Genomic DNA, 14,872 nt, shown 5'->3' on the forward strand with positions numbered 1-14,872 from the left:
CCCGGGCTGCCGCCCCCACCCCCGCCAGCGGAGTCAGCCAGCCGCCGTGCCCCGCTGCCCACGGAGAGCCGCGGCCGCTCCCGCGGGGAGGGACGCCGCCGAGCCCCGCCGCCGGGGCGTGTCAGCGGGCGTCCGCCGCCGCCGCGCACCCAGCTCCCTGCGCCCAGCCGCGCCGCAGCGCCAACATGCCCGCCGTCGATAAACTCCTCCTGGAAGAGGCTTTGCAGGACAGCCCGCAGGTAGCGGCCCGCTGCCAGGGGCGAAGCTGGGGCGGGGAGGGGAGGCGAGGTGAGGCGGGGGGGCAGCCTCCCCGCGGCCGCTGCCCGGGGTAGAGCCCGCCCGCCCGCCCGCCAGGCGGTGTGACGCACCTGAGGTGGCGGTGCCGGCGGGCAGCCCGCTGCGTCCGGCCGGGGCGCTGGGGTGGTTGACACCTCGGGAGGTGGGGAGGGGAATAGCCGTCCCGCGGCGGGGAGAGGGGTGTCAGCAGGCGGTGCGGGAGGGCAGGGCGGCGGGGCGGGCGGAGAAGTGGGTCAGGGTGGGTTCGCCGGTCGGAGCCGGGAAGCAAGTAAATGGCACCCGTGGGGCGTCGTGGGGGCCTCCTACGGGCCGCCTGTCGGGGAAAACGGGGTTGTGTCTGGTCCTCGGGGTCTCTGGAGAAAGAGGGCTGTACCCCAGTGCGGGGTGTGAGGAGACCACACCTTGCCCTTTCTCCTCACTTCCCTCAGAGTGATCTCTCCTTTGGGTTTTTCCTCATGCTGTGCCATCTGGGTGTGCGCCGGCTGGCTGTGAGGGTTGCCCTGAAGAGGTGAGGTGTGTGGGGGAAGGATCGGTGGCCGTGGCTTGGTGCCGAGGCTTCCTCCAAGATCCCCGAGGGCAAGGCGGACTTAGGCGTTGTGAGTCACCTGGCCGTGGTGGCAGGAGTGGGCTGAAGGAATGTCATGGGCAGTGTGCCTGCTCCTTCCCACTCCTGGTGAGGAGTGGGAAGGGCCGTCGTCCAGATACTGGGGCTTCCCGTGAGGATAGGTGAGGTGAGGTGAGGTGGCTTCCTCTGAAGATGACCTCCTTCTGACGGAGCCCGAGACATGAGGACAGGCAGTTGCTGCCCTTTTCCTTCCCAACCCCTGCAGGCAGGGGAGAACTTTTCTCCCCTCACCCCTGTGCTACACCCAGCCCAGTGTAGCGCCCTGTGCCCCGGTGCTGGGAGCCATCACACGACACAGCTGCAGAAGTCACCCCTGAGGACCGTGGAAACCCCACAGCGAAGAGCACACCATGTCATGATGTTTTTTGGGGGCAGAGAGCTGTGAGGCCTTGAGAGCTGAGGAAGAAGGATGTAAGGAGTTTGGGTGGAAGAATTAAGGGGAAGGGGAAAGTGGAAATTTCACAGAGGGGTGGGGAAGGCGCACTTGAGGACAAAGCGTGGTGCAGACAGAGATACAAAAGTAATTGGTGAAGCAGGGAAGGAAGGGAGGGCACGATGGATGGGCATGGATCCTGCTCCCAGGTAGCCCTGTGTTGTAATCTTAACTCATCTGCTAATGGATCAGGAGGAGGAATGAATAGATAAGCTGTGGAGCAGATTGCTGAACGGTGTTACAGAATCTGTCATGAGACATTTTAAAGGAAAGATTGGATATGCACCTGTCAGGACTTAATGAGTCTTGGGGCTCATCTTGATCACCTCTTCATATCCTGTTTTTCTGTGATTCCATGAAATCCCATCCTGGTAAGAATGATTTTCATCATCTGTTTGGTTTGATGTATGTGGAATCTCTATCCTTGGAGATTTTCAAAACTCAACTGGAAAAAGTGTTGAGTAACCTGATGTAATGTCAGAGTCACCTTTGCTTTGTGCAGGGGTTCGGACAAGGTGATGTGCAGAGTGCCTTGTCAGCCTGAATAGCGTGTTCCACAGTTTACCAAAGTGTGCTAGATTTATTATGAGCAGTTATTAACGTTTTTAGTATTAACCTCCCCTGCATTCTTGAGCTGAAGAACTTGATGCGGAGTATAGGTGAACTCATTTACCTCTTCAGTCAACACTTCCTTCAATGATTAAAAATGCAACACTGACTGAAAGCAGCTGAACAGTGTACTGAATTGAATTTGGAGGTCTTCATCTTTCTTCTAACTTGAAATTAAGGCTGTTAACATCTTTGCAATTACTGGAAATACCAGGCTATGCATAAACCCAAGTATTTGCAGGATGTGTTGGCTTGATTTGGTCATTACTTTTGTTTAAGTACGACAACTTTGGGAGGGAGGGGCATTGTTTAAATTTTGTAATGGCCCGGTGTTGCTAAAATCTATTTTTTCATGCAAGGAAATGTGGGGTTTTTTTCAGTCTTTTATATTTTTATTACTTTTTTTCTTGGGGAGAGCTTTAGAGTCACAGTGCAACAGGGTCCCTTGGTGAGTTGGGTGTTACAAAATCAAAGCAAAAAGGTGGTCTCTGTCCCACACAACGTACAGCATAGCAGCTTATGGGTTCATTTACTTCTGCATAAAGTGATCTGATTCTCCTCTGCCCTGCAGAGTCACTTACATCAATGCAAAGGGATGGTAAAATGAGGATATAACCTCACTTCATATAAACCGTGTGAGGTATGTAAATTACATGGAAGACAGAAGAGAATTAGGCCAAAGTTATTTCTTCATCAGTTTTCTGAAACTTGATTTCTCTCTCCCCAACAATATAGTGCTTTTTTCTTGATTTGTCTCCAAGCACTGGCTGAAAAAGGCCATAAGTGTCTTAACTTTGAAGTGTTTGGCCATAAAACAGGAGAGAAATTTACGTAAGCAGTCATGCTAAAACCAGGGGAACTACTTACATGAAAGCAGATTTTTTTTTTTTTTTTTCAGTGTTTCCAGAAGCCGAGATAATGGTGCTATTAATGAGACCTCCTAAACATTAGCTTAATATTTGGGTTACTGGTTTATTTCAGCAGCATTAGTTGCTATTCTGAAATTTGTCAAAACAGAAACAATGAAAATATACACATGCTGATATTTTGTTGCAGTGGTTTAAAATGGTGTTCTTAAGTGTAAAAGTTTCCAAGAATAACTTCCAAGCTGCTTGAATCATTTATTGTTTTTATTATTTTTGAACAATGTGCTAATAACTGAGGCCAAGACTTTTAGAAATTATGTCCCAGAGCTGTTCTACCTCAACCCATATTTAGACATCTGAAAAACTGAACCTGCAAAAATTCAGTAAGATTTAGGAATGTAGCTGACATTCCTGCGTTTGGAAACCTTTTTCGACATGCAGAAATGTGTGATTTGTAGCCTACTTCAGGAAATTTTTTTACAACTCTTTCATCTTGGCTTGAGATTTGTCTTGATAAACACTGTGTAAAGTTTTATCATTTCAGCCTTCCCTAGATTTATAACTATCTTCGTACCCTGCGCGTTTCATGTGATGTTGTAACACAAAATAAGGAAGATGAGCACTGTATGGATAGAAGATTGCTGACATTCATTTTGCTTGCTTTAATGTATCATTGAAGATAAAACATTTAAAACCAGATACTGTTGAAAAGCAGCATGTTTTCAATTACTGAAATAATAGCTTAGTGTGGAAAACTCTCAAAATCATGCTGCTGTCCTTGTGGGGAAGTTCGGCACAAAGTTCCTTTATAAGTTTGGGTTCTTGGTATCCATTTCATTGACTTGGCCTTCTCTCCATTCTCTGGGTTTTATGTTCTCTTTATTTGAAAACAGTACTTTGTATTACGTATCTCCTTACGCCGAGATCTCAAACTCGTTTCCCAAATGCACTGGCTGCCAGTCTCTAAGGTAGGAAGTGCTGTAGCAACTTGGCACGTTAGCAGACTGAAATGTTGAGAGCTTTAGAGTTACTTGAAGTATGGAAGTGCTGCTGTGCCATGTCTAGAACACAAGCACTGACTCCTAACATGTACTTTTAACTGCAGAGCAACACTAATTTCTGGCTTAGATACTATCATTTCATCTCTGCCAAGAAGTTAATCTTAGGCCAGGGTTCTTGAAGGATGCTGATTTTGAGGTTTTGAGGACAAACATAAAATCTGGGTAGACACTTTTCCAGGGAAGAATAAATGCCTTGGGGAAGTACATATGCCTTCTGTTAAAATAGTGGAGCAACTTAAAACTATCTTAAATCTTTGAAATAAATTTCCTGGATTCAAACCTGGATGCTTCAGGTACATTAGAGATTCCTGTAATAGGCGGACAGGTAGAGCACTTGATCTGTTACAGGACTGACATGATTATGAAAGTCCTGGAGTTTATGCATGCCCTTCACGTAAGCAGGTGAAACTAATTAATGTCATAAATTAGCTGTACAGATGGAAAGACATTGCCAGTTAGCATCAAATAAATTGGATTTACCAAAGTTCAGACTAAGGATGGATCATGACTTTGTTAAAGGAACAGCCTTCCCTCTTTTGTTATTGTCTTGATCTAGCAAATTCTGGAGCTGTCAATTATTCTGAGATATCTTTGTTTTCTATCTCAGGAGCTGTGTCAGCAACATAATTCTTTGTTCCTGATGATTCCACCAAAACAAACCAAGTGAATTCATGTCTTTAAGATAACACAAGTCATTATGCACTTTTTTCCCCATTTGTGGACAGGGATGAGCTAGCAGAATGGAGAAAGTACAGGGTATCTCTGAGTGGGTGTATACTTCTCTGCTTGTTGTTGTAGATGAACGCTCAGTTGTTTGGTCCCATTATGTCAGCTAGCTTTGGCAGTAGCCCTTTAAGAGTTGCTCAAGACAGTTGAGAGTGAATAATACTCTGTAAATTATCTCATGGAAAGGGGTGCTTTTAATACAGTCTGACATTAGAGAAGTAAAGTGAGCAAGCAGTGGTGTTTGACCCAGAGTCCTTAACGTGGTTTGGATTACTGTAGTAAGCAGGCAGATATTCAGGATTTTTTACATTCCTGATTATGTTGGAAGGAATGTCTGTTAGTTAGAGCAAGAGACTGGGAGTCAGGATTTGGCCATAGTATTTTGCGTATTTGCATATCCCTTTGCTTCCTCATGCCTCAGTTTACCTATCCATAATAGAAGGACTGATTTCTACATGTTTTGAGATTCTGAATAAACAGAATCATGCAAAGTTAAAGGCTCGTTATTTCTGATTTGATTTGTATTTTTTGCTACTATCTATTTACAGTAATTTATGATTATTTCTAATATTTTCACTTGGGGCTAAAACCGTTTGCTTTTTCTCTTTTATTGAAGACTCGGTCTTTGCTCAGTGTATTTGAAGAAGATGCAGGAACCCTTACTGAATATACAAACCAGTTGCTTCAGGCGATGCAAAGAGTCTATGGTGCTCAGGTAATTTTTCATTTGTGTTTCTTTTGTTTGTTGTGCAGTAGAAGATAAATTGCTATTATGATGCTGTTATTTACATGAAAGTTGCCAAGTACCTGCACCTCTTGTGGTTTAAGAGGAGTTGCGGGTATTTTCCATCTGGTATCTCGGCCCCTTCCCGCCTTGATGTTCAGAGAAGTCATATGCTTGAAGAAAATCTTATCTGCTTTGTCTCCAAACAATTAATAAAAGAAAAATTGTGGTGTGTCCTTACTTTATGGTACATTGGAAGGTCAGCCTTGACAAAATTGCTTGCCTAAATGTAGACACAATACACAGATAGGTATTCACGCTGACTTTGGGCATCCAGCTTAGATGCTGCAACTCACCATTTGGAAGGAACTATGTCCATTGATTACAGAAAGAACATACACTTTGAGTAATACTGAAATTGAGTACCTAAAGTAGTTAGCGTGAAAAATATGGGAGCAGGAGCAGGAAAAAAATCACACTTTCTAAAGCACTTACATGACCTAGATGACTAAATCCCTTTGAAAGTAAAATTTGTAAGGTAAATCATATCCAGTGCTTTGGAAAATATTATTATAAATCTGAGTAATTTTCAGTGAAGCTAGGATTCCCAAGTGCATAAAACTAGGTATTTCAAAATACCATATCTAGGTCTTTAAAGACATACACAGTATCTCATGGAACACTTGCAAGTATTTATGTAGGTTAGATACCCGAGGTCCTTAGAAACAACAGCTTTTCTGATCTCAAACCAGTACATCAGAGGACACAGAGAGATGTGGTTCTTTGTTGCTGGCTGAGGCCAAAACACAACAGAGGAGAATGGGGTATTCTGAATTTAATGGAAGACTGAGTCCCGGGATTCTTATGTTATCAGGAATCAGTTTAGCTATAAAACTACTGCAAGTGTATGCCTGTTTGGTGGGATTGCTCTTTTGGGTGACTGATAGTATGAACTTGGAAGAAAGAGCCGTCTGCCTAAGATCTAGCTATGTACACCTGGAAGATCCAGCTTTGTAGAGCTTCAAAGTCTTCATGTCCTGGATCCTGTGCAAATGCGGAGCAATCAGAGCCTTGCTGCATAGCTCATATGCTTGGAAAACAATACAGCATAGCCAGGAGGTGGACAGGTGGCATGAAATCAGCACTGAAAGTCAGTGATGGTCATTTTGGTAGAGTCGCTGAGCTTTTTAAGAGTAGCAAGAGTGTGGGCAGGTTGGATGGTAGAAATCTGAGACCAAAGAGCAGGTAGGACTGAAAGAGTTCAAAGGCAATCAGAGGATAAATATGGCTTGATTATTAAATGTCCAGCTGGTGGACTACATGTCCCTTTGCCTGGCTGATGCCTTTTTAGGATGGCATTTTAGGAAGCGGTTACTTTGGCCTGTGATTCATGAAAAAATGCTTTGTCTGCTTTTGTTTGCTTCTTCCTTTCCATCTCAGTTTTTAGCCTTCTTCATTTTTGTTGCCCCACAGTTATGACATTTCCTCTTTTCTTCTCACTGTCTCAGCGCATTTCCCATCTGTACTTTGCAGTACTCCTGAGTCTACTTCATTTTCCCAGCACGTCTTGGTCACTTTCTTCCTGCATGCTTCCTGCTTTAGTTTGATCTAGCTATTTAGTCACTTGTGAATATTGGATGTGTTCATTGAAATATTTCATTAAATGTTTTATGCCATTTTGAGATGGGAGGTGCATAGCAGTTGTTTAAAGTCAAACTTCCTAAGGATGTGGAAGAGGGTACCCTGTGCTACCACTGACTTGGGAAAATTCGGGTTTAGTGGTCAGTGTTAGGGACTTGGTTCAACATTTAGTGTTAATAGTGTTGCTGCTTCTGCCATTTAATTCCTTGGAAATCACTGTGGGTTGTGACTTCAGTTTGGGTTTGTGTTCTCGGGATCTAGTAGTGACAAAAAATGACATTGCAGTAACAATAAAGTATAAGTAGATCATAGTAATTATGTAAGTGAATAAGAAAACTGAAGCTTCTTATAGTTTTTATTCTATATGTGCTTTAAAAAGTCTTGATATTTTTGCATGAGACCTAAAAGAACATGCTAAAATTGGGACAAAATTCTTTTTTTAAAATAAAAATTAATGGAAATAATTCAGCCACATACAGTGGTTAGTCTCCAAGAGAATGTTAGTGTTTTATAGGCTAACATCGATTTATGACTAGTTTTACTGAGCTTTGCAAATATCAATATATCCTTTTAAGGAACTGCTCCTGAGTATTTCGAAGGAAGACAGGCTTTCTGACTGAACTCACTCTCAGTTTTTTGAGAGGCATACCCATTATTGCAAAACTTTATGATTGCAGTTGCCAAAGAAAGAGAAGTGTGATGCTGAATTGCCCACTAAACATGAACAGTTAAGAAAAATCTATGCGTAATATTTCTTTGCTGCCTCGTCTCACAACTTGAGAGAAAATGAACTTTTGCTGATGTGTTGTTAGATGGATTGTCTGGGCCTCACTAGTGGCATACTAGGAAGTGCTACCAACCCTTTTCATTTTGAGAGGGAACGAGATTTAGCAGAGTGTAAAATTGAGATCAATGAGAAGCCAGGGTCTGAATTTGCCTTTTTTTTTTCCTGACTTAAATTTTGTCTTTGCAAAGTCATTGTCATCCCCTGCTCTGATTTCCTTACCTGTAAAATAGGAATTACAGTTACTGACCTACTTTGAATCAATGACACAAGTTCTGTGTGCACAGCCATAAAAATGGCTGGAATCACAGTCATGGCAGTCAGACAAAAGAGCAGTGGGTTGTACCAGTCCACAGTATTGAAACATAAGGGTGTATGCCCCCTAAAAGCAGTTAGAACCGTTTTAAAAACATAAATCTTGGGGTTTTTTTCCTAACTACGTTCTGAACTTTAAAATTTCCCAGATGTGTCTCAACCATATTTTCAAAATTTTCTGGAGAAGTTTACTGGAAGTTGGTGTTTCTTGTGATGAAAACTCAGATTTTCATGTAATTGAAACCACTGTAGCTTGTGATCAAATAACAATAGTTGATGGTTCTGAATAGATGCAGTGCAAAGTCTCAGGGGAGCAGCAATTAGTACCAACTGCAAGCAGTTAATTATCCATGCGGATATAGGCATATAATTGTCCCAAAACACTGCTTTGTGTGCAGAACAGCAGTAAGTTTGTAAATTCACAGCTCAAGCTGCTTTAAACACTTGGATCAATGCATTTGAAAAGAATGCGAGAGAGAAATATTTGCCTTTTTTTAAACACTTAGAAAAGTAGGAATCTCTTTGAGCCCACTTTAAGCCACAGATTTGTGTTAGGTGCTGGGCACCTAACTTTTCAGGCTAACATGTTTTCAAGCAGGACTTCATTTTGCATGCCTTTAACTTTTCTAATGACAGCAGGGCAGTTGTTGGGTTGAAGCCCATCCCAATGAATGCAACCAGTAAACCACGTAGACAGACCTTTGAAATAACTTGAAACTGCTTTTGTCCCAAGAGTGGAAGGATGGGTCTGCAGCATCCTATTGTGGGGTGGAGGCATTGCAGTGGATACGCTGCCTAGGCACGTGGAGCCACTTGGTATGGAAGGGCCCGTAACACCAGGCCTCAGCTGGGTGATGTATTGCTAGCAGATTGCCTTTGGGGGAACGACTTTCAGTGCATGACAAGCACCTGGTTGCTGTGCAGAATCAGGACAGTGCTCTCTCTCCTCTTTGCGCATGCACACAAGGTGTGATGGGGTGATGACTATTTCGCACACAGAGCTCTTCAGTGAAAAAGAGACTGCGATGCTACAAGGCAGATGCAGTGTATGATGCTGTGATTACGGAGAAGTCACAGGAACCAAATGTATGAGCTGTGCTTGTGGAGTGAGGTTTGGTTGATCTGGGAAGCCCACGTGTGTAAATATAGTGAAGCATTTTTGTATTTCTTCATCAAATAAACGACATCCATGTGAGTACATATTGTACTTCCTGCTGTAGTTCTCCCATCTGTGCTGTGGTACCCTGAAGTAGTTACCATGTTAGTGGTATTATGGAGGAAATCTTCCTTACAGAGTTTGTTCTCATAGTTCCTTCTTGCAAGCAAGTCCTGATGATGCATCTGGCATTACTGCTGTCTGATTTCTGTGAATGTTGTGTTCACCATTCTGGACACTTTATTACCTGAGCAATACGTAATGCAGTAAGCAAGGACCATTAGAAAACTCAATTTACTTAAGTTGCGTGCTGAGGCTCTTGCAATGGTGTATGTGCACAGTTTACATTCCTGACTTCTCACTGCCATAGTAAAGTATCTTCAGAACTTTACTATCATCTCCAGTTCATCATACTACAGAAATGGCTTAGCTGGGATCTTAACTTGAAACAAAATGTAATTTAGAAACTCAGTAGACTGTTGTCTCCCACTATTGGAAGGGATAAACAGTTAAACAGGTTAGAGGAAAGTAAGATGCAGCATTCTGTCATTGGAAAGAGGTTTCATCATATTATTCCTGACAAATCTGTCTAGATACTAAGAGCAGTGATGGCACAAGAGGAATAAAAAGAACCTATGTTGCCTTTATTGATATACCCAGAGAGAGAACAGCATGGTAATTGTGAAGTGTAATTCTGTTCAGCATTGGTGTCTCTGCGCAGTTGTCTTGTGATTCCAGAGTCACACGGGCAAAGCAGCAGCAACCTCTGGGGCTCACTGCCTCTTTATGTCCAGACTCTTGAGAAAACTCTTGACAATTTTGGAACGGTCTTGAGTTGTATGTACCACATTACATGGGTATCAGGACAGCTTGTATGTGTCCAGGGCTATTTTAGGTAGTGCTTTATACTAGTGTTATTTGTCTCCCCAAATTCATGACACCTCATGTCTGCATTTTTTCAACAGTGCTGCTTGTTTTATCTTCCTATGTATGGACTTCACTGGGCCGTAACTCAGTAGACAGGTGTGAAGCTCTCTAGGGCATGCATAGATTTTCATATTTATTATGTTGCATAGCTAACCCCAAGTGTTCAGAAATCTTAAACTAGTTCTTGCTAAATTAACAAGTAAGCACTGATACTTTTTTTTTTTTAAATTGCTTTCTTTTAATGTCTAAGGGAACAACTGTGTTATCTTTACGGTAAGACTTTTTCTTCCGAAAATCTTTTGAAATAATAAACTTTAAGTTATTTGTACACTTTCAGTTCCACATACAGAAGCTTTGAGTATTAGATAGGACAAACACTTGCAATAAATTACAGTTGTCAACACTGACTTCTGTGAAATACCATATATATTATTGTTCCACATTCATTGTAAGTTTGCATCATATACCCATGCACTTCCTAAACCATATTCACCATATGTTGCTAATAGAGGTAAGCAGAGCATTATCACATGAGAACGAATGTATTTACAAAGCCATGGGAGTTGTTTTTAATACTGCCTATGAAGTTGGAGTTGTCACCATGCCCAGAAGCAAGTTAACATTGTGCTAAGCAGGATCTGGAGATTTGAGTACTACAAGGAGGCATAAATGTATGGATGCCCTGCTGATAGTAATTGTTTTGCAAAAAACTGAAGGGATTCTTTCCCTACTGAACTAGTCATCCTACTGTAGCTGCTTTTGCTGTTTTACAGCAGAGTTCTGACTAGTGTCTTCTATTTCTTGAAGCTATTAGATGATCCTTGGCTGAACTATTTGCATTTGTGAGGACTGAATGCCATGCTGTGAATCAGTAGCAGGGCAAGCCATATGTTAGCCTGATCTTGTAAAATGCTGGGCAGCCTGAGCACCCTGGTGAGGCTTACCTTCTCTCACCTTTGGGTTCACATTTCCAAGCTGTTTATTATGCAAACCGAAGCCTGTAGGACTGTAACATTTACTAGATTGCTGGAGAACTCTGTTTTGTAGGAAGATAACATGCACACGTAGACAGAGCTGCATAAAACTGTTGTATCAAGACCCAGTTCTTTCTGTGCTGTGCCTGGTTTTGAAGGTAAAGATGTTCCCTAGTTCTGGCTGCAACTGCCTCATGGACCTCCTCCTTCAACCACTTACCTGTTTGTTTTTCTCATTTATGAGGCATTAAGCTTTCCCAGATGTAAGCCAAATTTTATTATGTGTCATTCTACACGTACAGGGTGCATGAATCGGTAGCTTTACCAGTATCTTACTTGTTTACTTGAAGAAGCCTTTGGTAGTTCTGTGTTCTGGTTGCTTGTAGAGTTTTAAAAATGCCAGGTTTAGCTGGAGTAGGAAAGTAGCTTTGCAGAAAATTTCATTATATTGGGATTGGAATTGGACACGCTGGAATAGCTCTCTGTCTTTAGAAGTTAATTTATAGCTCAACTTAATCCTCTACATGCCTTCAGATCTGGCGTTTGTTAGATGACTGTCTATAGAAATATCTTATGACTTCAATGCCCTCAGTTTATTTTGGAAAAATACAAAAAGAGACCCTAAAAAAGGGTGGACTGTGTCACTACTAGTAAATGGTTGACGACATGGAGATTTTTATTATAAACGGGTTACAGAAAAATCATACTCTCTTCTGATGATATGAACAGCTTGGTGAATAAAGGTGATAATGAAGAAGGTGGAATCAACCCAGAAAAATCACATGTGTTTGCTTTGGCACGACATTAGAAATAACAGTTGGACATTTTCTTGCTGGCTTATTTGTAGACAGGGTGAGGTACTGAAATAACTTGAGAATTAAACAATGTTCTTTAATCTGTTTTTTAATTTCTGGTAGATTAGTGCTAGATTCAGGACACCACTTCCATTACGTTATCTATGTGAATTGGTGTTAGTGAACTTTATAAAAATCTTTTCGTAATGCTAGCATGCCCCAGCATGCCAGCCAAGGTTAAAAAAGAAAAAAAAGTCAGCACATCTGTAACCATAACTGATTTGCTTGATACCTATTTGCCTACAGTCCTTCTTTCCTTACAGTGTACTGTTTTACATTAATGCTGCAATTATGTTTTGCCTGCTAAAGAAAATCATGTAATGAAAATGAATATATTTGTGAGGCCCAGTACTGGTTAATTTTGCCATTATTTAGAATACTTTGATTTCTGTTCAAGACTTTATTGGTTTCTGCCTGATTCATCATCTTATCAATAGCTTTCCCACTCCAGAAATGCTTGATGAATTCTGAAATGTCAAAGTAATGTAGAAGAGGTGTGAGCAGCCAGTCAGGATTGTATAGTAGCTTTCATTTAGCAGTAGTATTCTGAATTTTAGTGAATTCAGGATGAAAGACGTGCGTATTGCTTATTCCATGGGAAAATGTCTTGGAAATAGATTAAAACCTGTTAGAATAATTTGCCTGGGTTTAGTGGATATGTCAATTGAAGCAATGCAAATAACTTTTAAGTCTTGAGACTGATTAGTACCGGGGGGAGGCTGATTAGGAAGAAATGGGAGGAGGATTAAATCAAACTTTCCCAGATTAGTGTGCTTAGCAATGCAGTATTACCACTAGGTCAGCAGAGCACTTTGCCTCCTTCCTGTTTGTTATGCAATGTGACTGTGTGTCTGTTTGTTAGCATAATTTGATTTGTTTATAACTGTTTGGGGGTGTGTGTGTTTGGTTGTTGTAATTTATTTTTTTTTTCCTAGTGATATAGTGAATGATTTTGTACCTCTAATGGGAACAAAGTCTGGCAGAGGTTGGGAAGGAGGATGAAGGACCCAGGATTAACTCTTCCACATGGTTAGGGATTGAGTAACAAGTTTGTTTGTGGTGTTCTGACACAAAGAACCAAGCCTAAAAATGAAAAATGTGACCTGCTGGCATCAATGGAATATCAGCGATGTGTCAAACTGTTGTCCCAAAATCAGCCCAAAATCCTGAAGTAAATTTTCTGAGGCCCTTCCATCAATTTGTTCTGTACCTGTAGTAGCATGCCGTGAATGTCTGCTTGGGGCCTATATGTGACTGTTGTCACCTGTTTATATACTCGATATGATGTTGTTAATTTACACATCTTTGAGACCCTCAGGGTTTATATATTCCCCCATTATCCTGTCACATACTGGAGACTGCTCCTGGGGAGTGGTGATCACTGGAAGATGCTTCTACCACACACCTCTTTGCATTGCCCATCCTCAAACTGTCCCACACAGATGAGTAATGATGTTCTTTGTTACTCATTGGATATTGGGTGAAGAGATTGAGGATCTGTTAGTCTTTAAAAAAACAAACAGGTTGAAGCTTTGAGGATGGCTAACACAAAGGAATAGGATGCCTTTGGTGTCAGCCTGTTACTCTGAAGCTTCTTTTAGTGTTAGCAAGTTTAAGGCAGAGGCATGTATTTTCCAAATTCAGAACATACCACACAGTTGCAGACTTTGCAGGAATAAGTGAACTGAAACAAAAAGGGAAAAAAGAAAAAAGAGGCATGTTTCTAACACTCAGTTAAGTTCAAAAGATTTCTCTCACCCTGACCCAACTGCACCACTGACAAGATGGCATCACAGTTGCTGTGTGAGGACTTAGTCTTCTTGTAGTTCTTACTCAGCTCTATCTTTGAGGTCGTGTTTATGAAAAAGATCCTAGGTCTGAGAACCTCTGCTTCTTTTTGTAATCTTAAATTCATCTTTGGGCTCCACTCACATGCATACAAACAAACCAACCCTTTTAATGTCATCACTCCACATAGAAGGAGTCTCATCCTTCCTGTCATTGCTTGCTAGCTCCCACTTTGAAGGTGGCAGAGTCTCTCAGGTGTTCTTATCTGCCCCCAGGCTGTATTTAAGGCTTATTCCTATCCTTGCCTGAGCCCTTGACAAGGTTTTTTAATTTATTATAAAGCACAGCATCCTTTTCTGCCCACTGGCTTGGGAAATACTTAAATGCCAAGTGTTTGTGTAAAGCTTTTTCAGATTAAAAACTACACAGTCTTCATAAACAACCTGTAAATCTTATGTGAATCCTTGGCACTATTATTGTATGAAAGCGTAATTCTCGTTACTAATTGGTCTGGGACAAGAAACAAGAATAATCCATCACTGTGAAGTGAGAATAGTCATAGGGTACACGCGATCTGAGTTTGAACTCAATTCTGAGCCCTTGTTTGTACCTTGGAAGGCTTCTGCTCTCCCATCTCCAGCGTTTTAAGTTGGTCAGAATTAACTCACCCATCTTTTTCTGCCGTGTGTTCACATACAGTTGCTGTTACCTAGGCTGTGGTTGTGTCTCTTTGTTGTTTCTGAGCACTTGGGCATAGTTAAGACTCTGGTTAAGTGTTTGGGCCTTGCTGTCCATATTAACCCTATTTCCCGGCATGCCAAGGTGGTGCAGAAGCACCAGGCTGTAATGCAGTATGTCAGAGGTGGCATCAGGCCAAAGTAAAGGGTGTTTCAGAATCTCTGGCCCAGATGGTTAACTGTGCTGTGCTCGGGAGAACAGGAGAGAGCAAACAAACTCTGTCCCAGTTTTAATGGTTTTCTGTACCAGCCTCAGCATATAGGGGCTATTAAAGCAGTTCAGAGATTGCTCTGAGTTTCACAAACTCTCTATGGCCTTACGTATTTGGAGAGAGGAATAGATTATGGTAAGGTT

At 41.9% G+C, this 14,872-nt stretch overlaps 1 protein-coding gene across 1 annotated transcript in view; it reads left to right on the plus strand.

Moving 5' to 3' along the window:
* The first annotated feature begins 5,307 nt into the window (after positions 1-5,307).
* Positions 5,308-14,872, plus strand: part of APPL2 (adaptor protein, phosphotyrosine interacting with PH domain and leucine zipper 2) — a 31,557-nt gene continuing 21,992 nt past the window's right edge. The window contains exon 1 of the mRNA XM_082481350.1: positions 5,308-5,332. Coding sequence (XP_082337476.1) covers positions 5,309-5,332 — 24 coding nt within the window. The 5' untranslated portion in view covers position 5,308. The remainder of the gene's footprint in view (positions 5,333-14,872) is intronic.

Source organism: Vanellus vanellus (genome assembly GCF_965231255.1).
Source record: "Vanellus vanellus genome assembly, chromosome: 1".
NCBI classification, from domain to species: Eukaryota; Metazoa; Chordata; class Aves; order Charadriiformes; family Charadriidae; genus Vanellus; species Vanellus vanellus.